Below are 27,875 nucleotides of genomic sequence, written 5' to 3'. Positions count from 1 at the left end.
CTCCTATGTGGAATCCCTGACAAATGTCCTCAATGCTGTAGCCCGGCTCATCTTCCTCACCAAACGCACTACATCCAACTCCCCTCTTCCACAAGCCCTCACTGGATCCATTATGTTATAGAATCCAATTCAAACCTCATACTTCCTTACAAAGCTTTCATTCACTCCTCTCCCATCTCTGACCTAATTTCCTTTCACACTCCTGCCCGTCATCTTCGCTCTGCTAATTCACTCCGCCTCTCCTGTCTACTGATTACTTCCTCCCACTCCTACCTCCAAGACTTTTCACATGCTGCTCCCTTTCTCTCTACCCCAGACTTTGCACCTCTCTACCCCAGACTCTGCACCTCTCTACACAGACTCTGCACCTCTACAGAACTTCCAAGGGACTCTCAAGACCAATTTTTTCACTAAGCCCAGACAACTCTCATCCTAACCCACTGTTACTTGCTTATTTCTAACCCATCTGTGTCTGTCTGCCCCTCCCTTTTAGAATGTAAGCTCTCTCTCGAGCAGGGCCCTATTCCCTAATGTGCTTTTCCTTCTTATCTAGCAATGTTCCCCCAGAATATATGTGTGGTATTTGTAACCAATGTTGTTCTATTATTTTTCTCCTTTATTTATATAATGCTTCTAGGGATCCACAGCGCCTTACAAAGTACTAAGCAGAAACTGTGCAAATAAGTCAAGAAATCACATAAAATGGGATACAAGCTGTATAAACTGTGCAGCATATGATATCTTAATATGTAGAAAGCAGTGCAGGCTAAATCCAAAGGTTCCACGCATTTGTTGGCAGAGGGGAGGAAATAATGAAAAAAGGGTGTAGGGAGATGCATGTGAGGGAAGAGCAGCAGACACACAGGGGGGACCCCTAGTGGGGAGACAATGAGCGCAGTGGCATAGGTAGAGGCTTGAAGGCCTCCAACAAACTCTGTGTGGGCCCCCTATTTGATTTCATCTGGTACATTGTCAATAGGATGGAACAAAAATGGATCTGTGGATTCTGCTGTTTTTTTGGGGGTTTATGTATTAAGCCTTTGAGAGAGACAAAGTACCAGCCAATCCACTCCTGTCATTTTTTTTCAAACTCTGCCTATAGCCTTGTCTGATACTTTGCCTTGGAGAGTGATAAAATGGAGGGAGGTAAAGTACATCTGCCTAATAGCATGGGGGATAGGGGGCCGTTAAAACATATAACCATACCATTAATAATGTTACATGCATTTCTGCCACCTATTAATTTCTCCTCTCCCCTTGGCGTAAAATGACACAATTCGAGTCTCCATATAGAGGGAGCTGGGCTAAAATGAGAAGGTTAAGTGTCATTTAGCCCTGCCTCCTCGGCAAATCCCTGTATTATCTCCGCATTCTGCCTGTTTCACTTTGAAGCATGCAGAACGCCAAAAATCGGAAGTCTCCTGCAGCTTTCAGGAGACTACATAAGTGTGGTTACATATAATATGTGTGATGGCATGGCTTCCTGAAACCTGGGATTGGTGGCGCTGTGTTTCGAAACCTGCAGCTAAACGTGGGACACAGTACTCCGCTTCTCCTTCCTGTAAAAGCCTGTCCTAAGTATCCTGTGTAACAAGCCAATGGGAGTCTGGGGACGGGCTGTATCATGAGTGCAGTGGCAAATGGGAAACACACAGCGCTGCCGATGCTTGGGAACATCATATTGTTTTATTAAAAGTCACAAAAGTAATTTAACTGAATAGTAACTTAGTAGCCCTGTGTACACAAAAAAAAGAATTGCCAAATCACCTATAATATTTAGTCTAAAGTAGTTATGGACTGATTGCAGGTTGGGCCACCATAACCTTGTGGGCCCCTGACCATTTTGCCAGTCTTGTAGGTAATGCAATTGAGTGAGGAAAATATGAGGCACTTCCTTTGCCTTTATCATCTTAGCCTGGATAGTTGCTGTCACAAGCTGCGAAAGGCATTTGTAGCGGTGAACTCTAGTTTATTTTCTGTAAATAGTAAACCATATAGAACAACCATTAAATGACATACAGGTATTTGCATGTTCGCTAAACTGCATAAATGTTCTAGCACAGGGCATACAGCAAAGATTGCTTATCACTTTTTATTCTCCGCACATACGCTCTTAATCCTCTGATCTTTAATTAGCAGTTCCAATTTACAATGTAATTGACTTCTTTGAACAGATTTAATAGACTTTAAAGGAGCAAACTCATGTAGCAGACAGATGACACAAACTGCAGTCTATCCTGTGCACAAAACTGCCAATTGTACAGGTAATCTGCGACTTGTATGCCAGAAATACAGACAGGGGGACTCTTCTTGTGTGCACATTTATAATGTCAAAGTTCAAAGAGAATCCCTCTTTTATGTGGTAATCTGTTTTCCATAACTTTACATATGGAGACCATCCTCTGTCACCCTCTCACTGCGGCTTAGGTAAGCCTAATTCGGAGTTTGCTGTTTGGGCCCTACACTCTGTTCTCATCGTCACATAAGACATTCCCAGTTCCATGACAAATCATCATTGCACTGAGGCATATATAGTTACAGCCTCAAGGTGCGGGATAACAGGTACAGGTAATGGGCATGACTTAAGGTCCATACACATGAAATGATATACATAATAATGACCATTATTAACGATATTTATATGCATATAGTTTAGTGTGTATGCACTGCTTTGTGCTCCCAGGGGTTTTTAGTGCCTCTGTCTAATTGAAATGTACCAAGCCTTGCAAAGTGATAACATGGAGAGTGATAATCCACCAACCAATCAGCTCCTACCTGTCATTTTTCAAACACAGTCTGTAACATGACAGTTAGGAGCTGATTGGCTGGTGGTTTATCACTCTCCATTTTATCACTTTTCAATCTTAGTACATCTGGCCCTCTGTCACCTGTACATGCAGCTTAATCCTGACCATATCATCAACGACATTTATACTCTTGGCTGTGGCCACTGAAGATCTCTTTTGTGATAGATCTTTATACACACTAGAGGATATAGTGAAAGATATCGGTCAGAAAGGGATTTCTGAGCGACATCATTCACTATGGGGGTTATTCTAGTCCATTCTTTTTGACAAAATCCTTCTTAGATGGACAAAACCATGTGCACTGCAGGTGGGGCAGATGTAACTTGTGCAGAGAGAATTAGATTTGGTGGGTTTTTTCTTCAAAGTGAGATCTATATTGAAGTGTAAAATCATGCAGTCAGTATTTTCCCTGCACAGAAACAAAATAACTCACCCAAATCTAATTCTCTCTGCACATGTTACATCTGCCCCCCTGCAGTGCACATGGTTTTGTCCATCTAAGAAGGATTTTGTCAGAAAGAATGAACTAGAATAAACCCCTATATTATCTAGTGTGTCCGCCTAATATCGTTAACAATGCACACTCCCATGCGTCGTTAACAATGATTGATGTCTTCTGAACTTGCAGGTAAATTTGGCTATATAGCCAAATGACCTGCAAGTTTTGCGGGTCCCGTGATGTCAATGAACGATATCGGCGGACGATATAGTTCAGTATATACTCACAATATTGGCCGCCCGCAGCCGATATTGTTAGCTATATTGACCGCGGCCGAGTTGGCTATTGTGATATGGGGGTATCGGTTTTCACAAAGGTACTGTTTGTCAGGGAGCTCCAGGGAAATCATGAATGACATTGTATTGCTTACAGTGTTGTCTATAGCCCCCCTTCCCCCACACAAAATAACTCACCCAAATCTAAATCTCTCTGCACAAGTTACATCTGCCCCACCTGCAGTCCATTTGAGAAGGAATTTGCCTTTACGAGTGAACCAGATTAAGGGCCATACTGTATATCTCTTCATTGGCTCATGTGTACAGCCAATATGTCTGTGAATGACGTTCATAGACCTATAAATTCAGCTGTGCACCACGGCAGATGCTGATAAATCTTTTGCAGATATAGTGGTGCATCTGCCTGTGTGTATGAGTGACCTGTAAACCGATCCTTATGCTGGCCGAATTAAATACTGACAATGACGCCACTTTTGTTCCTGTAGTCAGTGATTTTGGGTTGCATATTGGTAAGTGTATATATAGAATTCGTTTGTGCAGAACACTCGAAAAATCGTACCTCGTCTTGAATCCCAGAAAAGATGGCCACTGTATCATTTCCAGAATATTTTAATATCTTGTATATTGAGGTCACTAAGCCAAATATCCCTGATTTTTTCTATGTTTAATAACACAACCTCAAATCACACTTGCAACAGGTATTATTCAGTTACCTGGTACCAGTGATTTAGGAGAAACCCGGTATTGGTCAGTTTGAGGGTAAATAATTCCTTCAGAATGGTACCCTATCTGGTTGTCCCATATACAGTAGTTGAATCTTATGTGTATCAATGGGCTCTCCTCTAAAATATGTTTTGATTATCTGTAGTTGTAAATATATTGTGTTGTCTTTCTTTTTTTCCCGTGTTTCAGAAATAAGTTTTTTTTGGGGCAGAAAATCTCTTGAAGAGTGAGGTGATCTCCTGAATTCTGCCCCCTTCCTTGTTAAGTGGGTAGGATATGGAGAAATATTTTGGCCCTGCCTTCTGTTAGATGCAGGATTATGCCATGGTGGGCAGGGTTTAAAAATGCAAAGCACCCACCCACCCAGTGGACATCTACCAGGCTTCTTATGTAGAGGAGTTAAAAATAAAATAGGCAATAACCATAGCAGTTTACAAGCTTTTGACTCTTCCTCTTTATTTCCTCTTATAGTCTCCCATCCCACTGAGGTTGAGAGCTCATTATGCTGTGACATTGCAATGGCATCCCAATAATAACACTTAAGACCTGAAAATTCAAGAGTCTTGTCTCACAAATTGCTGCAGCTGCTGGCTTTTCTGTGGCCAATTGTGGTCCTTTTAAATTAATATTACTTTTATTTACATAAGTCTTTGGAATACAGACTGAGACTTTACAGATTGTTGGTACCTTGGTGGTAATTTATCACCTCCCACGTTCCTTGACAACACAAAGATAGACCTTCTTGCAGGCTTTATTTCTTCCACAAATAATGGATAACAGGCCTTGTGGAATACAGTGCAAGCTATAGGAGAAACAGGAAGTCCTTGTTTTTGTATATTCTTTTCAAATTCCGTATTGTTCTAATCAATCACTGGAAAGATGTCAAATACAATGTACTGTATATAACATGTATAGGCTCTTAAAGGGCAAATTCAGTATTCTGTATACTGTACATAACCATTATTTTTTCTTAACCTAACTTTGCAATCTATATTACAGGGCGTGAATCTACAAATCTAACAAGGAAGACGTTGGTGCCCCCAATACCACCCCAAAAAAACACAACTCTATCAGGACAGGGTTCTCATTACTATGGTAATTATCTATTTCAGTACTCAAACCATAATTATTAATAATAGTCATAAAAATGACACAGAATGTAATTGCATTACACAATCCTATATAGCTTTCCATAAATAGAAGCTTCCACAGGTCATTTACAATATGCTCAGATAAAAGCAGAATGTAAGTGGAATATATTAGTGTTTATTCTAGCACCCGCTATCTTTAAAAAAAACCACGCAGTTCCTGTTTCCTGCCTGGGGTGTCGCTGTCTGCTGTGGTGTTTCTAGCACAGGTCTGGTTTGCAGATCAGTGCTGATATACAGACCACACTGTGCTAGAAACACTACAGCAGACAGCGACACCCCAGGCAGGGAAGAGGATCTGCATGGGTTTTCAAAGATAGCGGGTGCTAGATATGTAAAAATATAGAATGAAAATAATATGTAAAAATATAGAATGAAAAGAAAGTAAATAATATACATCGACAAACAACAAATAGATCACCTGAACCAGAAGTCATATAGGGCCTTATTTTGGTTCATTCTTTCTGACAAAATCCTTCTTAGATGGGCAAAACCATGTGCACTGCGGGTGAGGCAGGTGTTACTTGTGCAGAGAGAATTAGATTTGGGTGGGGTTTTACTTCAAAGTGAGATCTATATTGCAGTGTAAAAATAAAGCAGTCAGTATTTTCCCTGCACAGAAACAAAATTACTCACCCAAATCTAATTCTCTCTGCACATGTTACATCTGCCCCCCCTGCAGTGCACATGGTTTTGTCCATCTAAGAAGGATTTTGTCAGAAAGAATGAACCAAAATAAGGCCCATAGTTATTACATTATATGGATTTAAAAACACACCCTAATGACCATAACCTAATTAGTATCACTGATACTGACCCTCACACATTAGTACTCTTCCCACTTTTTACCACTTTTTTTTTACACGAAAAAGTTTATTTTTGGGGGTGAGTTTGTTCAGCGTACAAAGCAACAGTAGAAAAAAGATGGAGGTGCAATATGCAAACATTACTACTCAAAATTCAAATAAATATTACAAATATCATATAAAGGGTTGTTAGCATGACTTTGGGAAAACTTCTGGACAGCTTCCTAAATTTCTAGGGGTTACCAACCCCAAACCTGCTCAGCCTAAACATCCTCAGGGCATCACACAAATGCAAGATAGCAATGAAGTGTTATCTTTCAGTTGTGTGATGTCCTCAGGCGTTTTTGCTTTGCTGGTTTGGAAGTACTACCAGGTGTGAACCCCTACAGTGTTAGGGACTTGCCTGATGAGGCGACCTGGATGTTGCTGGGCAGGCCCATAACTTTGGCCAAATTTATGCCAACAACCTCTTATGATATTTAATTATAATATTTATTTTACCTTTGAGTAGGTTGCATAGTTTACCTGCATCTCTTTTTCTATTTGTAGTGCTATATATCTCAGCAAGGTAGCACTTCTCATTACAATTGGTTAGTTGTGCAGTCAAGAGATCCTCCTCCTAAATATACAAAGCAACAGTACCTTCAATGGGGATTGGGTAAAACCCAGCATGGTCCGGACCCAGGAACACCTCACCGTATGGTCTGGACTGCTGTCACATACATCCCCCAGGGGCACCCCACATATAAGGATGGACGAGGAGGCGCACTACTATCTCCACAGTGGCAGGAATCTGGTCTGGTGTTCTGGGGACCAGACTGTTCCAGTTTTCACCCAATCCCCCTTGAATATTTACTGCTTGCTAATAACTGATTCTACTCATTACATAACTATGCCAATCACCTTTAACCACTTGGATTCCACTTAAATAGAGTTTGTATTAACACAGGTTGGAAGGAAGATTGAGTTCATGCACTTAATAAAAAGTTGTACAACCCAGGTTGGATGGGAGGTTGGTCTTCTGCAATGAATAAAACAGTTAAAGTAGCTTGAAATGTTGCCAGTTCCTCTCAGAGATCTGAGCCTCATTATTGTACATGTGACACAGAACTATAGACTTAATCTATCTGGTTGCTAGGGGTTACACCCATACTTGCCTACTTTTGAAAACTAGTTTCTGGGAGATTATAGTTGGTAATAAAATTTTGCAAAGGTGGCGTGTCATGCTCCACCCAAAGGCGTGTCTAGTTCCATATATGGAGAGCTTGTGAAAAGAGATTGAGCAAATTGCACCTAGAAGCGAGGGTGTGTACTGCTACATCTGAGAGGAATCTTGTAAAATGACTTATATCCAAATGTAGAGAATCCCACAACAGTTAGTAAGAGCTACTATACTTGCTAAAGTGCTGGGTAATGGTGCTGATGATTTCATGTAAATGTATCTACCTCTCATTCCTTTTTCCCCCAAAAATGTAAAAGTGTAATGTGGGCTAGGTGACATGAGGGAGATTGCTAGACTAATGAGGGAGATTGCTGCTATTTCAGGGAGTCTCCTGCAGAATGCAGGAGGGTAGGCAACTATGGTGACACCTCCCTAATAGTATCAGTGATAGCAACTAGGTCTTTTTATAAAAGTAGATCATGATAAACAGAGGCATATGCAATCCTACGTATCACAGAGCAGAATTTACATGGTACATTTTCAGTTGAACCCAGTTGGAAATGGTGTAAGATCAGGGGGTGCCATGAGGGAAGTGGGTGAGAGGACAAAGGGGAGGACAAAAGGTGAAAGTGGGAAAAAATGAGGAAAATATGAAGTGGGAGGTGAGAAGGGCGCAGGGTGGGTCCCAAAGGAGGGGCCAGCACACAGTAACTGGAAGGGTATTAAACCTCTCCTGGCACTGCCATATTAACTGTAGATGGCAGCCACACTGTTCGCCTCAACCCTGTTATTTAACTGGTTTCTCTGAAATACCTAGAATAAATGTTTTGTTGGAAAAGGGGTATTATAAAGCCTCTCTTGAGTCCCTTCTAAGTAAGAATCTAATCCTGGTATCTTCGCTAACCCTCTACAATCGATTGGAAGTCTGAAATGTAAGCTTTTGTCTATATACTTTAACACAGGGGAGGCCAAACTGGTCCTTGAGATCTACCAACGGTCCACCTAGCTGGTGCACAACTGGGCATATTTATGAAGCATTGATAAGGGAGGAGAATCGATAAAGTGCCTGGTAACTTTGTTATCGGCCAATCAGCTTCTGACTGTTAAGTTACAGACTGGGTTTAAAAAACTTTATTATGCTTCATACATCTACCCCATAGATCCACAGGTTGCTTGACAAAACATGAACAGTTGGTAGATCTTGAGGACAGGTTTGGTCACCCCTATTTACTCTAACAGGTAACTTACATTAGCAGGCACATGCGACTAGCACCCTAAGGTGGTCAATTACTATAACGTAGGGATCGCAGATCTACAGTGCCTAGGCCTAAATTCATAAATAGCCTCATGAGGCCTCAGACATCGCTGGTAATATTAGAATAAAATAGTCATTTTGGATGGAGTGTGAGTACTAATAGCCTGGCTGCTCCTAAGGAAATTGCTGTGGCTTGTTCTCCAGGAGGGTTGCATCACACAAGAGCAGTTGCCATGTTGTCATCTCTCCCATTAGCAAATGCAGATTGCATAATATAGATTCTTGCAAAACCTTTTTGTTTTCTTTCTTATGGGTATGGATCATTGGATAGACAGCAACTAGGTCAACACCACTAGGTCTACATACATGAAGGTCGACATGACTGAAGGTTGACGTAGGGTTAGGTCGCCATGGGGTTTTTCAACCTAGTGGTGTCGACCTAATGTTTGTTGACCTAGTTGTTGTAGTCCTAGTGACCACATCCCTTTTTTTACATCTTTTTTATTTATTTATTTATTTGGGAGGGGGGGGGGGGTTGTCAAATTACAGTTTTTAATTTTGGTACTTATGTATTATCTGGGCTCCCGATTTTTTCATTGCATGCCACTACTTAAGGCATGCAATGCAATGCGATTTTTCATTGTAAAGACCTGATTTTTAATTGTATAGTCAACCATGGGTGATTTCATACCCCCACTATCCAACTACGCATGGAGTTGATTTTATATAGTGTGGCAAGCGCAGCGAGGGGACGTGGATAACTTAATATGTATTCTGCGTCCCCTCGCGGGGCTCGCCACGCCTCGGCCCACTATATAAAGTCAACTCCATGCGTAGTTGGATAGTGGGGGTATGAAATCACCCATGGTTGACTATACAATTAAAAATTGGGTCTTTACAATGAAAAATCACATTGCATTGCATTGCACTGCATTGTATGTCACTCTATTGCATGCGATGCGATGCAATGCAATAATCAGACGCCCAGATAATACATAACTACCTTAATTTTTTCTTGTCTTTGTGTCATTCCCAAGTTTAGGATCCTATACGTGCACAGTATAATGGCTATATTGTATTAATTAGGCAAGCAGTTTTAAAGGAATTAATAATATCCCTTTCACATCGCAAAATAACCCAGGTCGATCCGCTCACATGTGGCCGAACGGAGGAGAAATCATTGGATGGGTGCTGACCATCGAATGATTTCTGCAGCCTTCGGTCTGAAAAGTAAGTCAATACTTACTTTCCAGATGGCCACTGATCTCTGTGACGTCCGCCGCCCGCCCCTAACAGGCATCTAAACGCCTGCGTTTCCAAGGGAGCGCCCAGTGTTTTCCTGTTTACACCCACAAAACGCTGGGCGTTCCCCTGCCCGCCCCAGGCCCTCCCTGTCTAGAGCGAATGGCTTGGCTAGTGTGAAACTCGCTGAAGCCATTCGCTTACGGGGTTTGCGCATGCACATACACAAACCCAAACATCAGGGAAGGGGCCGAATTAGGACACGAAAGAATGGGTCTGAATCATTCCCAAAAATCCTTTCTGCCACCCTGATAATTATGTCAGTGTACTGATGCAGCCACGTGTATGTACCCTGTACTTGTCCCCTGTTGTATGCAGCTATAAAGCACTGTTTCCTGTTTTGTTTATTTGCTCATGAACTCTGCAATTGGGCGACTCTGATCCCTTGAGGTGCCATGTAAATAAAGGATGATGATAATACTAATCACTTTCGCTGGCTTCAATATGAGAATGTAATTTTGAAACATTTCTCTTTGTATTTAAAACAATGTTGATGTGCAGTATTATCTTTGATATATGCATAGGAGTGCCACCCTAAAGTGCTTCTGTATAGCGTGACATTTATAGAGTGGACATTTAAGTAAGAAAAAATAAAGGGTACTTGTTTCCTAGCACGGCGCCCATCGCATACCATAGCATACCGTATTTAGTGGTATGCGATGCGATATTCCCGTTAAATTAACAGGAGTGCTTGTACAATGAAATATCGCATAGAATCGCATGCCAGCAAATGGCATGCGATGCGGTGCGATTTTTAATTGTACAAGCACTTTGATGGGCGCTTACAATGGTAAATGCACCCCCATTGTCAACGCCATCTCCACTATCAACGTCAACCCGAAGTGTGGCAAGCGCAGTGAGCCCACGAGGGGTGGCGGTACGCGTCCTCCGACCTTTTCATACCCCCACTATCCACATCGGCGTGTAGTTGATTTAAGATAGTGTGGCGAGCGGATGCGGAATGCATGTTAAGTAATACGTGTCATGCATTCGCCACGCTTCGGGCTCGGTGGTTCGCTGCGCTCGCCACACTATTTAAAATCAACTCCACGCCGATGTGGATAGTGGGGGTATGAAAAGGTCGGAGGACGCGTACCGCCGGCGCTCGCCACGCTTCGGGTTGGCATTGATAGTGGGGGTGGCGTTGACAATGGGGGTGCATTTAACATTGTAAGCACCCATCAGGTTGCTTGTACAATTAAAAATTGAATCACATCGCATGCATCGTATGCCGCTATTTTGCATGCGATGCGATAAGATGCACTTCGATCAAGTCTTGCTTCACTGTGCACCAATAATGATGAATTCTCTAAAAAATTGGTGAATGCTTTGCAAGGAGGGACCCGGCATGCAGGGCGGCCTTACCCTACTACTGGCAGTTGTAGTTTTGTGAAAAATTTTAAAACCACAACTGAAGCGGCATTAGGCCTATAATGCAGTGCAAGTCTGAGGTCCATGCGCAATGCCCTCCAAACGTGGAGATTTTTTTAAAAGGGGCAATCATTTGCAAGCCATTTCATGCCTTGTAAATGACTGCCCCGTCTAAAAAAAAAAACTCAGAGTTCCACATGATACATTTGCCCCACTTGCATTGAGGCATGGTTTTGTCCATTTGCAAAAATTGCATTCTTGCTAACCGGTCGAAATTAGACCCTACACCTGGCTCCCAATTTTTCATGCAGTGTGAGCGAGGAGTGCAAGGGGATATATTAAGAAGGGGAGTGTTTGGGGTTTAATCTTGTAACTTGGGCAGGATGTATACAGGATTGTTTGGGAGGAAAACGTATTATAAATTATTTTGTAATTTTTACACAATTGTAATTTATTCCACAATGCTGTACAAAGCGGGGCTGTGCATCATATATTACACAGAAATACTGACCAGTAAGAGTGAAGGTAACTCCTAGAAGCACGCATATATACTGCTACATCTGAGAGGCGTGTCGTAAAATTACTTACTGTACATCCGCATGTTAATGAGCACCAAAGCAGTACGTGTGTTGGCTTTTTCATGTGTAGTGTTTTACACGTGGTTAAATAAGAAACCTTATATAAATACATGCCGCTATAGGGATAATGGTGCTTTATAACCAATGCAGGGAAATGGTGCTGATGATTCCATTTGAATTTCTTTATTTTCAAAAGATGCAACAGTTGCATTATATGGGTTAGGTGAAATCAGGGAGATTGCTAGACTCTTCAGGGAGATTGCTGCTATTACAGGGAGTCTCCAGCAGAATGCAGGAGGGTAGGCAACTATGGGTTTGAACTTGCTAGATATGTCGCTGAGGCAATCCCTGACTATTATAGTAAATTGCAGTCATGCTTTTAAATGCATATGTCACGCTGTTGCACCAGCACATCTTCTATTCACAGCAGACAGAGGGACTGGGGGCATGGCCAGCAGCTCACAGAGCGCTGACCATGCCCCATAGGAACAAAAACACAGGCGTAAATCGCAATTGTGGCATTGCCGCAAAGCCACGTCCCCATTTGACGAGGCCATGCCCTTTTTCAGGAGCGTGCTTAAAGTTGGGTGCAGTAGTCTTGATTACATCCATAAAAGTTCAGAGGTATGCATGTCAATACAGTATATGTCCATTGTGGGGATTAGTTTCCATTGCAGAATTTAAAAATGATTTCACTTTGTGAATTTGTAACAAAGCCTTTGTAACACAGCAATTGTTTTCCTTACAGATGGCACTAGACGGGAAGAAGTGGAAGGAGCAGCCAGTGAAGAAGAAAATTGGTTTGGGACAAATTCAGAAACGCCATCTGAAGACTCTTATGGTGACATACAAGATCACTTTAGGCTGTCTCCAGCCGAGCAGGGACGAGAGTCACCTACATCTCCCGATACGTCTTTAGGGAGTGCTACTCCAAGTTTGACCACTGATCTAGGAAATTTGGAAAATGAACTTTTCAAAGATGCTGCTCTGTGTAAGACACAGTTGTCCACCTCTGCATCTTCAATGGATGAGGATGAACAAGGTGGTGCAAACAAGCCATTAAGCAGTAATCTGCGACGACTGCTGGAAGCTGGCTCTGTCCAAATAGAATCAGAGGTCTCTGCAAATGGCAAGGAAGAATCATCACAAGCTCAAGGTCTTCAGTTTTCTCCTTCGTCCCACCATGCGAAGCAACTAAGTGTTCTTGCCAGAAAACTAGCTGAAAAGCAGGAGCAAGGTGATCATTATGGGAGCATACCAATTAACCGGTTTATTTGGAGCCAGGATAAATGGCTACAAAGCGCAAATAACACATGTGGCCTGTCACCAGATTCTGCAATCCTTAAACTCAAAGCTGCTGCTAACGCTGTCCTTCAGGACCAATCCCAACTAAGGACTGAAGAAACCCTGAGGTTTGAGTCCTTCACTTCACCATTCAGTTCCCAATCAGCTAGTTCCACTTTAGCGGCTTTGTCCAAGAAAGTCAGTGAGCGAGGCATGACATCAGGCCAAGAGCGTCATTCTCCTGCTGGCCCATTCCTCTCTCTGGCATCTATGACTTCGTCTGCAGCATTACTTAAGGAAGTTGCTGCACGTGCTGCTGGTAGCATGCTGGCGGAGAAAAAGAAGCCCCACCTTTCAGAAGATCCACTGCCCCTGCCTGAAGACAAGCGAGAAAAGGGAACTTCAGTGCAGTCTTTGGAACTGTTATTACTCCCTTCACCAAAAGGAAGATCTTCTAAATCTGGAAGCCAAGGTAAAATATGACTGTTCTTCTGGTTTTACGTTGCTCCCATCACTACATACGGTACTCTTTACCTAGAACGGCGCCCATCGCGACCATCGCGACCATCGCATGCACTAAAAAACGGGTGCGATGCGATGCCCGCGATGGCCGCGATTTCCCATAGGGATCAATGTTAAAAGTGTGATTGGACGCGATTTTAGTGTTCAATGGCTCAATGGCCGCGATTTTTCCATAGGAAACAATGTTAAATGGGCCACAGAGCCCAAATAGTCACCCTAAAGTCAGAAATGGCCCCCACAATTGTTAACGCCACCCCACGATCAACGTCAACCCGAAGCGTGGCGAGCGCAGCGAGCCCGCGAGGGGCGGCGGTACGCGTCCTCCGACCTTTTCATACCCCCACTATCCACGTCGGTGTGGAGTTGAGAATAGAATAGTGTGGCGAGCCACCGAGCCCGAAGCGTGGCAAACGCAGCGAGCCCCGCGAGGAGACACGGATACCTTCACAGGTAAACGCGTCCCTTCACGGGCTTCACAGGTATCCGCGTCCCCTCGCGGGGCTCGCTGCGCTCGCCACGCTTCGGGCTCGGTGGCTCGCTGCGCTCGCCACACTATTCTATTCTCAACTCCACGCCGACGTGGATAGTGGGGGTATGAAAAGGTCGGAGGACGCGTACCGACGCCCCTCGCGGGCTCGCTGCGCTCGCCACGCTTCGGGTTCACGTTGATCGTGGGGTGGCGTTAAAAATTGTGGGGGCCATTTAAGACTTCAGGGGGACTATTAGGGCTCTGTTGCCCATTTAACATTGTTTCCTATGGAAAAATCGCGGGCATTGAGGCATTTAACACTAAAATCGCGTCCAATCACACTTTTAACATTGATCCCTATGGGAAAATCGCGGGCATCGCGTCGCACCAGTTTTTTTAGTGCACGCGATTTTTTACCCCCGATGTCCGCGATGGACATCGTGGGCGCCGTTCTAGGTAAAGAGTACCCTACATACAGTTTCTTTGTGTGTATGTATGTGGTGGTGGTGGTGGTGCTGGTAGTGATTTTTTTGTGCATTTAATTCCAAATGTCGGCCCAAATTACATGAAATCACCTAAACTCAATTAGCATAATGTGACATAGCTGCTGGTAACGTTCACTAATATATATGTAAATGTTAAAGGGACCTATTAGAAAAAATAATTTGTAAAATTTTGGGCCTACACCTGCTGTGGTTTATGGACAAGTAGGCCATACATGGGAAGCTAAATCTTTATTTATGTTGGCACCTTTTTCTGTACATTCTCATTTTCCGAATAAAATAAATAGATACTTGTGCATAAAAGTCATATTTTGAATGCTCTCCTGACAAATAAGGAATGTGTAATGAATTTGATGGAATGCTGTTTGCGTAGGATGATTATTTCATTATATCATGTAACTCCTCTAATAAAAGGAATGCAAAGATAAAGGAAATTCTATTGTAGTGTATGCAAGAATTATACAATAAATTGTATAAATAGTAGAAAAGTAGTAAAGAAAAATATGTTAATGTCATATTCATTGATTGTGTCATGTGGGGCATAGTGTATGTGTGTGTGTGTGTGTGTGTATGTATGTATGTATGTATGTATATATATATATATATATATATATATATATATATATATATATATATATATATATATATATATATATATATACAAGTTTAGGAAGTAAATCCAATGAGGGCACTCACCACATTCTTATAATGAAAGAGATTTAATTAAAGTACATCACCATTTAGTAGTCAGTCTACGTTTCGGCCAGCAAGTGGCCTTTCTCAAGACAGGGCATCAATTGACGTCTTAACAGCTCAGGCATCAGGATACGTATCGTATCCTGATGCCTGAGCTGTTAAGACGTCAATTGATGCCCTGTCTTGAGAAAGGCCACTTGCTGGCCGAAACGTAGACTGACTACTAAATGGTGATGTACTTTAATTAAATCTCTTTCATTATAAGAATGTGGTGAGTGCCCTCATTGGATTTACTTCCTAAACTTGTATATTATTGGGACATATACTTGTCACCCTAGTGGTGCACCCCAGCGAACTCTATAAAGGTGGTCGTGAGTGCGGAATCACCGGAAACTATATATATATATATATATGTGTGTGTGTGTGTCGACCTATGCGCCAAAGACACATATATATATATATATATATATATATATATATATATATATATATAACCTTAAATGTGATTGCAACTATGGGTATTTAATGGTTGTGTGTATTACCATGAGTGACACTTTGGTATCCAGAATACTACACAGTATGGTTCACGGTATCGTATGGTTCACGGTGGCATGGACATTTTGCAATCAGAGTCCTGTCTGTAGAAGTCAGTGGCACTCCAGAGGCTGTTCGGCGTATCCAACAAAAACTTTTAATATAAGCAAATGACAAGCGTCTCTATGATCAACCTTTCGTGGTCACACCTTTTCAAGGTGAGCGAACCCCTGGGCACCACTTCTCTTGTACCATCAAATATGCACTTAATCTTAGAGCTCTTTGTCACTTAGTTACTTTATCCTATGCTATAAATCACACATTTCTTAGCAGTCATACCCAGGACCTTCAGTCACATCCTGTTTTACTTAAAGCACTCATTTCAAAATATTGTAATATACAGAAATTAAACCCATATCTTTCCATATTGCAGTCAAAAACCTTACTCATGGAATGATTTGCTCCTCTATGGGAAGTATGAGAGTATTTGAAATGAGTGCCTCAAATAAATAAGTGTATGACTTAATATGCTTAGGGACCTGAGGGAGAGATGGGTGCAGACAGGTAATGCCGCGGATTAAAGAGGAAAAAGATGCAGGCAAGATTGAGTAAAACAGAACACTTACAGGTGCTACAGAACAGAGCCTACTGTCTTGTGGTGCCCTGTGTGCTGGCACATATTGCATTACCCTTGTTACGGCAATGGTACGGTGCTCGAGCTACCGTGCAGTACTAAAAAGTCAGAGTTCTCCATTTCGTGCTGGTTTTGTATCTGTCCTGATTTTCCTCAAACATTGTAGCTTAATATGTAGTTAGCCACTTTGGAGCATGGAAACATAAGTGGATTTTTCAGTTAATTCATACTTTTATATAATTTTGTACAGTGCCCCATTGAGGGGGCGTGTCATGCTCCACCCATGGGCGTGTCTAGTTCCATATATGGAGAGATTGTGAAAAGAGATTGTGAACATGGCACCTAGAAGCGTGGGTGTGTACTGCTACATCTGAGAGTAATCTTTTATAATGACTTATATCCAAATGTAGATGAGCAGATAATCAGAGCTACTATACTTGCTAAAGTGCTGGGAAATGGTGCTGATGATTTGCTGTAAATGTATCTGCCTCTCATTCCTTTTTTCCCCAAAAATGTAACAGTGTAATGTGTGCTAGGTGAAATGAGGGAGATTACTAGACTAATGAGGGAGAGAGGGAGATTGCTGTTATTTCAGGGAGTCTCCTGCAGAATGCAGGAGAGTAGGCAACTATGAGTTAATTTCCATAATCAAATCAGCAAACATACCGGGGATTTCAAAAACATCTGAATAGGACACAAATAGCCACTTTGGAGTCTGCTGAATTATCCAGTATTGTTTACAAAGCTATGGTTTTTGTGTCTGCCCTTTTGTAATTACAGTGATGTTTTGCTATCAACCTACAGTCTTTACCACCCATCAAGAAAATAGTCTGTAATGGAAAAAAGCACTGTTATCAATAGAGCAAACCCAGACCGCTATCAGTTACATTAGCGAGGCAAAGCAGGAAGGGACATCAACAAGATGTATTAACATCTTGACTGCCGAAGCGGGGGAGCGCTAACTCCCCCCTCCAGCGATGTCTCCTCCTGGAGATAGCGCACCAGTTTACACAGATGCGCTGTCTCCTGTCCACCGGCCGGCTGCACTGGGCATGCGCGGGATCTCGCTGCTCACGCGAGATCCCCAGCGCAGCCTAGAGCTAACAGCAGGGACAGCACTGTCCCTGCTGTTTAGATAGGGCTTCGCTAGCCTGCTGCTGGCGAAGCCAAAACTGGCATCGGGTGAAATGGTCAGCGATGCTGACTGTTCATACATTCGGCCTGCTATCATTTAGATAGCAGTGCCAATATGCACCCCTGTCCTTTACCGCATCTTGGCTCCTTCATACATGGGGGGAGAAGCGGTATCAGTGCACATAACATGGGCTAATACCCCTTCTCCCCCATAACGAACGTTCATACATCTGCCCCAATGTTGGGGATAAAATTCTTACATCGGCGGTGCACATGCGCACTAACTTCTATGGGCTGCATCCTGCGCAGCCCATAGAGGATCCTTATGGCTGAAGGGTGAAATTGCGCATTAACAATCACGCCCCATCTCTTCCCGGTGGCTTATAAACACTGTGTCGTCTGAAGCCCTAGAAGCAGAGTTGAGCTGGCAGAAAGGCTTCCCATTGGAAGCCATATATGCTGATCACCACCCTATATGTGATTAGCAAATACAAGTCTCTGCAATCTATGGGTTAGTTGGTGGATTTTTACTGGGGGGAGGGGCCCTGGAATAGATATAGGATTTTAAATACTGTAATATGCCCTAGTAGCAATGACCAGCATAAACTATTCCTAATGTCACAACCGCTCTAATTTTTCTAGCAATTGAGTGCATTGCATTTTTTCAGCCTCTTTCTCTGTCCATAGAATTTCACCATAGGTAGACACATTGGATAAGGGTAAAGTGACTTCCAATGACATCAAAACGCTAGTACTTTAATAAATTGCCTTTGCCGTGTGTTTTCCTTTTTTGTTTTTGCAAGCACTGAATAAGTGCTGGTAAAAATTCCAAGTAAATCCCATATCATTCCAAGATGCAAGAAAAGAAAATGTGGAAAAAATACTGGATACTTTTCTTTAAATGCACTGTATTTTTCATATTGCCTGCAAGATGCGTGTTTTTCACATTTCTTGAAACTTTAATAACTGTTCAATGACTGATTGTGGAGTATTTTAATATATATGGAAATTTTTCAGTATTTTATCTTTTTGTATTTTACTTGTTTAGCTTCCTTATTTTTTTGTTTGAATTTAAGATGTGTCTCCTTGTAGATGGTGAATAGCCTATCTTGCATAATTTATCTTTCATAATTTATTGGTGTACACAATGTTCTAAACCTGCCGAATGACCATCAATCTCATGAAGTTGGCGGGCTGCTCGGTTATGCAGAGATATTAGGCAATGGGCTACCTATGTTTTAAATCTCTAGGTGACTCGCACCGCAGTCAGTATAGTTAATGATATCGGGCACAGATGAACGATCTCTAAAAAAAAAAAAAAACTGTTAGGTGTATGGTGCTATACTTACCTACTCTCCCAGGAATGGCCAGGAGGCTCCAGTCTGCTCCCATCAGCCCGGCTGGACTGGCTGCCCCCATGGTTTTAAACTTTTAATGCATTATTGTCACCTTTTCCAGCAAGTTTAGGGCAGGGTAAGGCACTGAAATAAAAGTAGATACTGTAGGTAGGTTGGTTGTGATAAGTCTAATTTGCACATCATTCAAAAAGTGTAGTTGTTTGCTCCGAAGATCAATTAACACCATCGGCAGGATGTAATACAGTCCAAGGTGCAGGATTTTTGTTTTAAGACGCAAGACCAAGCTACTACTGTGGAGACTGTGCATGTACCGCACATGCTTGTGCGTAAAACCATGCTGTTCTTGTGGGCACTATTTGCACAACAGCGCTACTTGTTCGCACAGGTCCGAATTTGTGGGGGTCTGCGCCTAGTCGCTCATGTGCATGTGCAAATGCCTTTGGCGAGTTTTTCAGTCGCCAGGGCATTTGCAGAATGATTGGCAAGCAGGGGGGAGTGGGGCGGTCGCTGGGGTCCGCCCAGAATTTCATTGGCATGCTGATGAAAACGGTTGGTGTGCCCATAGCGACGCTGGGCGTACCCATGCGGGCGCAGACGTGTCTATGCTCGGGGCGAGTGGATGACCTCACATGACGTCCACGCCGGCCCCTACTTTGGCCATCACTGTGTAGGATAACAGTAAGTCCATGCTTACTTTTATCTGCGGAGAGAGGAAAATCATTTGGTATTTCCTCTCTGCGGCCACATGCGAGCAAATGTATAAGCGTACATATCCTCTCGCAGAGCCGGCCCTAGCCTAAATGATGCCCTAGGCAAGATTTTGGCTGGTGCCCCCTAGCACCGCCACTAGTTCCGCCTCTGACCCAGCTCCCCTTTCCCAGCACACTCAACCCTCATCATAGCAGTCATTATTTTGGTGCTCCTACCCACAATATTTTAAATATAAACAGTGCACACATTCGATGCGCAGTACAAACAGGGGTGTATTCTTGCTGGGAAGGGGCATGGCCACACAATAGTACCCCCAATTCAAATGATGCCACACAGTAGTGCAACTTTATTCACAATATATCATGCGACGGTGTCCCTTATTCCCGTTACATCACACAGTAGTACCACTGTACCTTATATACATTACTCCTCACATTATTCACAACCCTTAGAAAAAAATCCTGAGAAAATATTGTATTTTAAGCACCTCCATGGCCACACTGCAACCCAGCACAAAGCAGTGTGTGCTAGACAGAGGAGAAGAGCTGCAGCTGCTGCTGTCACTTAAGGGGAGGGGGCCCGGGGCCCCCACTGGGCCCTTCCATCAGACTTTGGCCTGGGTAATTTGTACCCCTACCCCTTTATCTCGGCACCCCTGATAATACCACACAATAATGCCCCTTACACATGACACACATTATTATTTATTAATGTCCTTATAACCATAATGCCCCTTACACATTATGCCAACCTTTACTAATGCCCTTTATACACATAATGACACACATAATGCCCCTTACACATATGTTGCACATTATTAATGCCCTTATACACATAACACACATAATGCCCCTTACACATATGTTGCACATTATTAATGCCCTTATACACATAACACACATAATGCCCCTTACACATATGCCGAACACTATTGCACAACCAACCCACCCGCAGACAGCACTCGCACAGCCGCTAACACTGTGACCTCTGCCTCTGCTTGGATACAGATGTTTTCCCATACATCTTGCCTCAATAGGCCATGCAGCTCCTGGCCAGTTCTGCTAACGTTGGGTGCCTTTTTTTGCTGAAAATTGTCTTATTTGCATTGTTATGACCAGCACACACAAGGAGCTTCCAATTATTAAAATGATATGCGGCATGCCTATATTCTGTGTGCGACTGTGGCTGTACCTGCATACGGAATGCTATGTTACAGCGATTTCCATGAATACACTATTTCATATGCAGATACACCCTCGCTCACACACATAATATAGGCATGCTGCATATCATTTTAATCAGCAGAAGCTGCTGGTGCCCCTAGGCATTCCAAATGCCCTAGGCAATTGCCTAGTTTGCCTATGCCTAAGACCGGCTCTGTCCTCTCGCATCATGTTGCGGGGGGTGCGCGTGTGGCAGGGCAGCATTTATCTGCTTTCTAGGTGGCGAATATATGCAGCCTAGCGAGCAGATCTGAATAACCCCCTATGTTTGTAAACGGCACAATGTTGGGGGACATTATGTGTATAAATGACACTAGTACTGGGGGCATTATATGTGTAAGCTGCACTACTATTGTGACTAATGTTTGTTTAAGCAGCACTAATCCTGTGGGGATTGTTTGTGTAGTCGGTGCTATGCTGTGGGCAGTATATGTAAAGGGCACTACTGTGTAGCATCATATTACTCCTATGTGGTGTACTATGACTCAAGGGCACAACGTATTGTGCTACGGTGCCATACAAACGATTGCTAAGGGGTTTTGTCTCATAGTAAAATAGGGAGCGAAGTCTTGTAGGTGTGGTGAGGTGGGTGTGACGATTATGAATTATACTAGATTAACAAGAGTCTTTCATTTACTTTTTCATCTTAAATTATAGCGTTATTTTAAAGCGAGCCTGTGCGGGGTGTTTTTTTTGCACACACTAACCTTTGTATGCAGAACAGAACACCTCTTGTTGAGGTAACCTTTCCAATTCGCATGCCAAGTCAAATATCCCCTTTCCTTACATGTGCCCTTGTGTCTTTTTATTTTAGTTGCATAGCGTACAGCATGTTCGTGTTCCCTGTGAAGTGTTTGTTGAGATTAGATGTGTCTGTAACAAGGGTGCCTTGCTAAATATGCACGCTAGACACATTGCAAGATAAATGTACCTCATGCCATGTGTATTCGGCAGTCTGATGAGAAGGTTATTCATTCTTGATGGTTCCCGATTCGAAGTGTTAGCGGCATTTTACACACAATGACCAATAATAATCATAATAAAAAGTCATTTGATTACTAGGCAGATTTTTGCCAGCTGACTTGCATAATACATAACAGGACGCTCTGATGAATTGTGCTCATATGAGAGGTGCTGCATGTGTTTCAAAGATTTAAAGGAAATTTATGGGCCTAATTATGTTTCTGTTTAAAGATATCTCCAGGCCATGTAGATTAGTTTGCTGCTTGATGCTGATGTAAATTTGCATAAAAATCAATATTTACTATTTTATTATTGCAATGACATTTTTGCATTTGCTCGCATCATTGCTTCTCAGCTCATGGTGAGGAGGGGCAGCATATGTAAATAGATGCGTTTTGGTTGCAACAATGCTAGGTATGCCTAAAAGCAACACCAGCTGCTGCACATAAGCACACAGGCTAGAAAAATATTGTACAAATATTAATAGTGACACTCTTAGCTGATTTACCAGGGGCCAGTATTAGGGGGTCTTGTTATCACACTATTTATCACGCCTTGGCTGATCAGCGGGACTGGTTACCAGTGGCGGCTCTGGAGGCGGGGCGGCAGCACAGTCCAGAATTCAAATAGGGAAGTCACACCAACTGCCAGTGAGTTCCAGTCGGCGATGTTTGGCATTGTTTGAGTTGGCAGTTGGTGTGGTTCCCCTATTTGAATAATGGGCTGTGCAGTGCTGCAGCCCCATCTCTGGAGCTACCACTGCTTGGGACGCAAGGAGTATATACATTGCCCATATGTGGCTTGTGACAACGCATGGATATAATGATGTGACCTGGCAAGGTTTCCGGAGAAGCCTCCTAAAATGGAGTTACTTTGCAGCAAAAAAGCTTTTCAGTGTTTGATGGATGGAGAAATGTCACCAATTCAATTGAGGTTTTTGTCAGGGAAATATCGGAATTCTCAAATACTGATTCTGACCAAATTAAACATCCTATATAGAGATCCTGGGGAGACCCCACAAGATCTCTGCCCCCTTCCCCCCCCCCCAATCTCCCCCAGCTCTGTTAGGATGACAACAGATGTTTTTAGATTGTAAGCTTGCAAGCAAGGTCTTCCTACCTCTATTACTGTTTTTCATTACTTAGGTTTGTTTTATCTGTGCATTCAATTGTCAAATGCAACATAATTTGCTGCGCTATATAAGAACTGGTTAATAACAGATGCCCTAAATCAAAGAATGTAGTATTCTCTATTTGCTACATCAACTATATGATTCTAATACCGTGATGGGTAACAGGCCTCATATGAGCCTTTCCATCTGACCAACAGCTCCTTTTAGACATTGTCGCTGTTTTATTGTCACTTTGTCCCCAAGCTCTTACTTTTGCATTATTCTACACTGAGCTTCACAAGATTAGACGGCCATACATCCGGTCCTCAGATTATATAACATTGCCTATCGATTTTCTTAAATCTATTTTGTCATAGAAATGCATGAAAAATATAGTAAACTAACCGTTTAATTAGCACTCGTACTGTTTGATGAGGCACTTTATGCCCAAATTAGTCAAAACCTGTATCGTCAAGTAAATTTGTGGTGCTTAAATGCCCCCATGCACTATACGATTTGGGCCCAATTTTACCCGATTCCAGTGGATCAGGCCGAGAAATCGACCCAAATAGCATTTGTATGACATCCTATCGCTGGGGGTACATTTATCACATGTAAAAAATGGCACATCAAGTGGCAAATCATATGTTAGCCCTCCCGAAGCTCAAGGGAAGTTGCGTCTGACTGTCCGAGTGTATGGGGCCTTAAGACTCATGAGGGCAGATTCAACTAGCCGCAGAATTGTCCACACAGCTGCAACTTTGCCCTGCACAATTTAGTTACTGACAGCTACTACATTGGGAAAGCCACTGAGGGAGCACTTTATAGGTCATTTCTGTTGCTTACTCAGGAGCTTTGAGTAAAAATCTGCATTAAGTGTAACTTCTGGGGCTTAACTGCATAGGGTAATTCCATACCTATAAGCATTTTACCCAGGTGCTATGAGTTAGCAGGCATTCGCTGTGGGCTAACTGAATCTGAATCTGTCCCATGATATAGACAAACTGACTTGTTTTGGATCACAGGGAGATGACCTGGGGATTTGAACCCAGTTTCCAACCATAGTTTTTCGTCAGAACCTTCGTCATCATGGAGGCCTTATTCTTTCCACACACTTGTTTTTCTTTTGAACTTTCTTAAGAAGGTTTACATTATTTGTTTCCTTTGATGACCATTGTACCAAAGGTGAGCACTAACATGCCCAAGGGGCAGATGTAAGATGTGCAGAGTGAGGTATTTTGTTTCTGTGCAGGAAAAATTTATTTTTACACTTCAATATAGATCTCACTTTGAATTAAAACCCCACCCAAATCTAACTCTCTCTGCACAATTTACATCTGCCCCACCTGCAGTTTGTCCATTTGAGAAGGAATTTGACTTTGTGAGTGAACCAGAATAAGGCCCAAGATGTAGAATGTTTAGAGCTGTTGCCACATGCAAAACAGATGATGTAGAGACTTGGATTACTTAAGGAAAAGCTTTTTTCCTTTCGAAATTGAAGTCATAAATGTATTTTTATATAAAAGTATCTTCATGTTCTTCTTGACGTACATAAAAATTCAGTGCCATAGTCTTGGCAATGTCAATACAGACTGATAGTACCCAGCAGAGGTTTAGGTTACAAGCAAATAATTCAGTTTATTGCGAGTGTTTATAAGCACACATTGGCTTGTAGTTAGATAGGTACATCTCTATGGCAGCTACACTGGTCCCTGCCTCTTGTTCTCTAGTGGTCTTTTGTGGGAAGCAATGATATAAAAATCACAGACGTGAGCTATGACTTAATATATTTCTATCGCTACAGATTTTGCTGCCACCATTGTTTTATTCTGGTCTCTCTGGCTCCTACTATCCAGTGTATAAAAATGTATTTAAATGTTGTAAATAAATGCCCTGGTACATGAATTATTCAGCAGAACATTTGAAAACCTCAGAAATCTTTACTGTTGTGAGGTTAACCGAGGACACATTGACCTGTCAAGGAGAATAGGCAATCAGTAAACATTTCCAAAGGTGACAAGTATTATTATTATCTTTTGTCACAAAAATGTATATTTGTATGTTCTTGCTGAGCTATCGGGATAATGCATAACTAAACATAGACACAAAATAAAATGTCTAGAGCTGTCTATGTCTGTCCATCATCTGTCTAATGAATGTGTTTTTCTAGCTATCTTTATAGCCACACGCATATACTGATAGTGCTTCTCACACACAGGGTTGGACAGGCCCACAGGGGCGCATGGGAAATCCCCAGTGGGCCTGACTGTGGGATGGCCCGACCCCTTCCTTCAATGTCAGTTCCAAAGAGTGCAACAACATTTTTCATTTGTTAATCTATTAATGTATCATTGCCGCTAAAGGCTGTCCAAGCGTCTGTGGGAGCTAGTTTCACTCCGTGGGAACAGGCCACATACCTTAAGCATGTGCCCATACCACTGCATTCCCTTGGTGGGCTGTCCCAGTATGACACAGGTCACCTAGTGCTGACCATAGACTGCACAATTCACCATGCAGTGTAACCTGATGAGGCTCTGAGTAACTAAAAGTTAATAGTCATACCTCCATAACACTGTACGATGTATAAGCGCGATCTATGTTTCACTGCATGGAATCGGGAGAACAATGTTTGGGATGATCAGACATATCCGTAAAATTAAATAAAATGATCCCGACGGTATTTCAGCGGTTTTCAGACAATGGCCAGTATTCAATGCTCCCGATTCACGTTTTTTTTTTTTCGCCGAAAGCAAACACTGAGTGCCGGCCAGTTCTCCGTTTCATGCTCGCTACAATTCGCTGGTGTATTTCAATGGGGTTTTCACTGGGACTTGCCGAGAGTGTATTCAATGCTAGGATGGCGAATTGTTTTCTCCCTGATTTTTGCCATGATTCACCGTTTTGCATTCGACATCTTTTTAAGGTGAACTGGAAGTGATCTTTTAAAATAAAGGGGGTGTTTTTTTGTGTAAAAAAATAAGATTTTTTTTTTTCTGTGAAGGGGCATGCTATATTTATTCATGTGCTTGAAGCACATTAATATATATTTAATTGTTATTTTTTTTTACAATTTTTACACATTCGCCAGCAGGAGGCTGGGAGCCGCTCATTAGATATTCATATATTCACTGCACACTGGCCCCGGCTTCTTAGGAGCGGGACCAGTGAGCGGCTCCCCACCCCTGTCCCCTGCCAGCTCTCGGGGGGGGGGGGGGGGAGCAGCTTCTGCTGCCTGTGTCCCCAGGAGCCTTCCCCCACAAATTCTGGGGCAGGCAGGGAGGCTTACATCTCCCTGCCTGCCGCCATCCTCCGGCTCACCACAGGGGTTAAAATTCGCTGTCAGGGCCAGTGAGCCCCTGCGGCTTTGAGTAGGGTGACAGGGAGGGCTGGCAGGGAAATGCTGCAGCCCTCCGGAACCCTGTGAATGTGCAGCGAATCAAAAACAGGATTCGCCGCACAGGGTGAAATAGGTCATTGAATACCTGCCAATGAATAATTGTCAACGATGACTGAGCGGTCATTCATCAGGGAACATTGATCAATATACTGTATGGTTATCTCAATACTGGTTATAAGGATCGGCACTCATATTACTAATACAGGTAGAGCCATCCTCAGCTAGCCCTTTTATAGGTTTAAGTGAGCCAGAGCTGTCGGACTTAATCCTATGCTAATCCCCTACTGTACTGTTCTATGTATTGTATTGCAGCTGAGAACAATAGGGCTAGGCTCACCATGGCTCATCATGGCTATCCAGAGAAGGCTGGCTGGGGAAGGCTCCATATCTACATCTTTCTGCTTCTGTAAGACACAGGGCCTCAGTAAACACATTATGGATGATGCAGAATTGGTCACAAAATGGGTGAAAAATGAAAATGACCCCCTACTTAGAAAAAAAGCACATGCATTATGTAGTCACTGGGGGGATGGCTGTATGCCACACTTACTGTGCGTGGTTTAGCAGATTTATGTTACAAATGTGCAAGTTCAAGCTACGCATTTACATGCCATCACTGTGCCCCTAACTCTTGTGTGAGTTATTTGATTGTCGACATAGTGGGGGAATTCAGTTTGTTGACATAGTCAGAACGGCAACACGTGGCTTTAAGGCTAGGTTCAGGCTGCACCTGTATTCTAAAGTAAACCCCTTTGTTGGCAATGTCATGCTGTCAACATTCTGCTAATGTCAGTCACACCCTTCTCATCTTGTCTCCATATCAGCACCATAGCCACCTGATTATGTCATCATCATCATCACCCAGACGTGTTTGCACCTGCTCTGTAGCAGTTGCAGTAGATATGCCGGTACGGTACGCGTCCTCCGACCTTTTCATACCCCCACTATCCACGTCGGCGTGGAGTTGAGAATAGAATAGTGTGGCAAGCGCAGCGAGCCACCGAGCCCGAAGCGAGGCGAGCGCAGCGAGCCACGCGTGGGGACGCGGATACCTTCACAGGTAAACGCATCCCTTCGCAGGCTTCACAGGTATCCGCGTCCGCTCGTCACGCTTCGGGCTCGGTGGCTCGCTGCGTTTGCCACACTTTTCTATTCTCAACTCCACGCCGACGTGGATAGTGGGGATATGAAAAGGTCGGAGGACGCGTACCGCTGCGCTCGCCACGCTTCGGGTTCGCGTTGATCGTGGGGTGGCGTCAAATACTTTTGGGGGGACATTTCACTGTTCAGGGGTGTTTTGGGGGGTTTCTGGCCCATTTACCATTGTTCCCTATAAAGATTTGGGTAAATTGACCCATTTAACATTGTTTCCTATGGGAAATCGGGGGCATCGCGGCTAAATTGAGGCATTTAACAATGTTCCCTATGGGGAAATCGCGGGCATCGCTT

The 27,875-nt window shown here is 43.0% G+C and overlaps 1 protein-coding gene across 3 annotated transcripts in view; it reads left to right on the top strand.

The window, feature by feature from the left end:
• ZNF827 (zinc finger protein 827) overlaps window positions 1-27,875 on the top strand; it is a 177,312-nt gene that overhangs the window by 61,575 nt on the left and 87,862 nt on the right. For all 3 annotated transcript variants that reach the window (XM_083171196.1, XM_083171200.1, XM_083171202.1), the window contains exons 2-3: window positions 5,265-5,360; window positions 12,636-13,643. In XM_083171196.1, the coding sequence (XP_083027322.1) occupies window positions 5,265-5,360; window positions 12,636-13,643 (1,104 nt within the window). The remainder of the gene's footprint in view (window positions 1-5,264; window positions 5,361-12,635; window positions 13,644-27,875) is intronic.

The sequence above is a fragment of the Crinia signifera genome, chromosome 1 (genome assembly GCF_055691185.1).
Source record: "Crinia signifera chromosome 1, ASM5569118v1, whole genome shotgun sequence".
In the NCBI taxonomy this organism is placed as follows: domain Eukaryota; kingdom Metazoa; phylum Chordata; class Amphibia; order Anura; family Myobatrachidae; genus Crinia; species Crinia signifera.
Note: the sequence above shows the minus strand (reverse complement) of the source record. Positions and strands in the feature narration are given on the sequence as shown.